The sequence below is a fragment of the Parus major genome, chromosome 8, assembly GCF_001522545.3.
Source record: "Parus major isolate Abel chromosome 8, Parus_major1.1, whole genome shotgun sequence".
NCBI classification, from domain to species: Eukaryota; Metazoa; Chordata; class Aves; order Passeriformes; family Paridae; genus Parus; species Parus major.
Window position 1 is genome coordinate 27,730,234 of NC_031777.1, and position 1,908 is coordinate 27,732,141.

Consider the following 1,908-nt stretch of genomic DNA (forward strand, 5'->3'; position numbering starts at 1 on the left):
TGAATACAAACCTGGGAACTTGGGATCTGCACACCTGGAAGCAACCCAACACCTGAGATGTTTCCTGACAAATCACTCTATAAAAACCTCTGATGTTGCAGAGTATCTTATCGTTACTTTATTTGACTATTTAGTAATATTTATTAAATTATTTGTTGATAAAAAAAGTTCCAGAAACTATTTTTTTTAAAAGACCCCATGAACTAAAAACAAACTGCATTTTAAAAAAGTCTACCAAGGGAAAAGCAGCAATATAGCACAAATATGCTGAGGCAAGTGTTTTAATTTCAGTAAGTAGATATACCAAGAACCCCACAGAGTATTTAAGTATTTAAGCAATCTGAGCCAGGCCTGCAGCAGGAGTGCAAGCATTCTGTGTTATGTTAACTAGACAGCTGTAACAGTTTTCTTACCCTCCAAAGTAGGAGTCATTTAAAATATTTAGGTAACTGACTCCCAAATTCATTTATACCCCAAAAATTTATTCGTACTAAACAAGAATAATTTAGAACAGCCATTGCACAAATTCCTGTAGGAACCAAGAACTCCAAATCCATCACATATACCAAGTCTGTCTTTGTATTTTGTGCCTTTTTTCCCCCTTTTCTTCCTGTAGTTGCCTTTCTTCCATCAGCTCAGGGCATTTCTAAGCTTGGGGGTTTAATTTCCCTCATTTCTTTACACTCAAATTTTTTATATGTCCTTGTGCGCAGCCACCTGAGGATGAGCAGCACGGTGATGCCAATGCCAGCGGTGAGGAGCACCACGGTGACCACAGCACTAATGCCAGCTGCCAGCTGCCTCATGCAGAACTCTGGGGGCTTTTCATCCACATAGTAAATCCACAGCTTTTCAATAGCCAGATCATCTCCATTGACCGAGACAGTTAATTTAGTGTTGGAATGAAACACGGAGTCATTGTTCACATCTTTTTCAAAGTAATAAGCCACATCAGCTATATCTACATCCCAGCTGGGTTTCTTGTTCTGGTCCAGGCGGATTTGGATGAGCGGGGGGTCGTACTTGATGGCTGCGATGTACTTGGGGTGCAGCTTGTACCTGTTCTCCAGCAGCTGTGTCAGGGCCTTTTCCACGTCAGGAGCACCAAAGGCTTTGGAGCTTCTCTTGTGTGTCAGCTCAATGTAGATCCACCTTGTCCGCACCAGCTCGCTGCAGCTCAGGCTCCTGCCTCCCTTCTCGGTTCTCCGCACGCCCGCAGTGTTCACACACCAGCAGGTGCTGGACTGATTGCACTGCCTGGCTTTAAAGACACCACTGTCCTCGCAGTCGGGGTTGTAAATGCCATCGCTGTCTGACACCCCATGGGGAGGTCTCCAGAGGCGCTTCTCCTTTGGGGGGATCATTTCTGCCTTCATCAGGAAGCATTTAGAAGTCAGGGTTGAGCAGTCTACAGGGTGATCTGACCCTGCCAGCCTGCAGGTGCAGTTCCCATGGCTGTCCTGGGCACACACTGCCCACTTGTTGGTCGCACAGGTACAGCTGTCGTGGGCTGGTGAAGCGACTGCCAGAATCAAACCCAGCACAACCCCAAAAAGAGGCTCCATAGTGCAGGAGAAAAGCACAGAGAAAGTCCTGAGCGACAGCAAGCAGCATCCAAAGCTTTAATGCACTGATGGAGGCTGCTCCCTTTATTGATTCAAATCAGACCCACCAAACAGGTTCTTCTTCCAAAACAACTGGCATCTCCTTCCCAAATCCCAGTCAACAGCTTCCCAGCTCCCTGCTGCTTCTCAGGGAGTGGCACCTGCCTCCAGCTGCCTCCCTCGCTCCTGCCTGATGAGGAAACAAGAGAGAAGAGACAGCAGCCAAGCTCCTACCGTGGGCTTCCATTATGGATTAAAGACCAGCAGCTGGCCCTTTTCCTTCTTTAGACTTTGTATGGACTGT

At 46.7% G+C, this 1,908-nt stretch overlaps 1 protein-coding gene across 1 annotated transcript; it reads right to left on the bottom strand.

The window, feature by feature from the left end:
- Positions 1–578: 578 nt before the first annotated feature.
- Positions 579–1,565, bottom strand: TACSTD2 (tumor associated calcium signal transducer 2). Its single transcript, XM_015635811.2, has one exon. It carries the CDS (start codon positions 1,563–1,565, stop codon positions 636–638), a length of 930 nt encoding a protein of 309 aa, XP_015491297.1. The 3' UTR covers positions 579–635.
- Positions 1,566–1,908: the final 343 nt, after the last annotated feature.

Coding starts and splice junctions, on each gene's coding strand:
- TACSTD2 (XM_015635811.2), bottom strand. CDS start 1,565: ATGGAGCCTCTTTTTGGGGTTGTGCTGGGTTTGATTCTGGCAGTCGCT.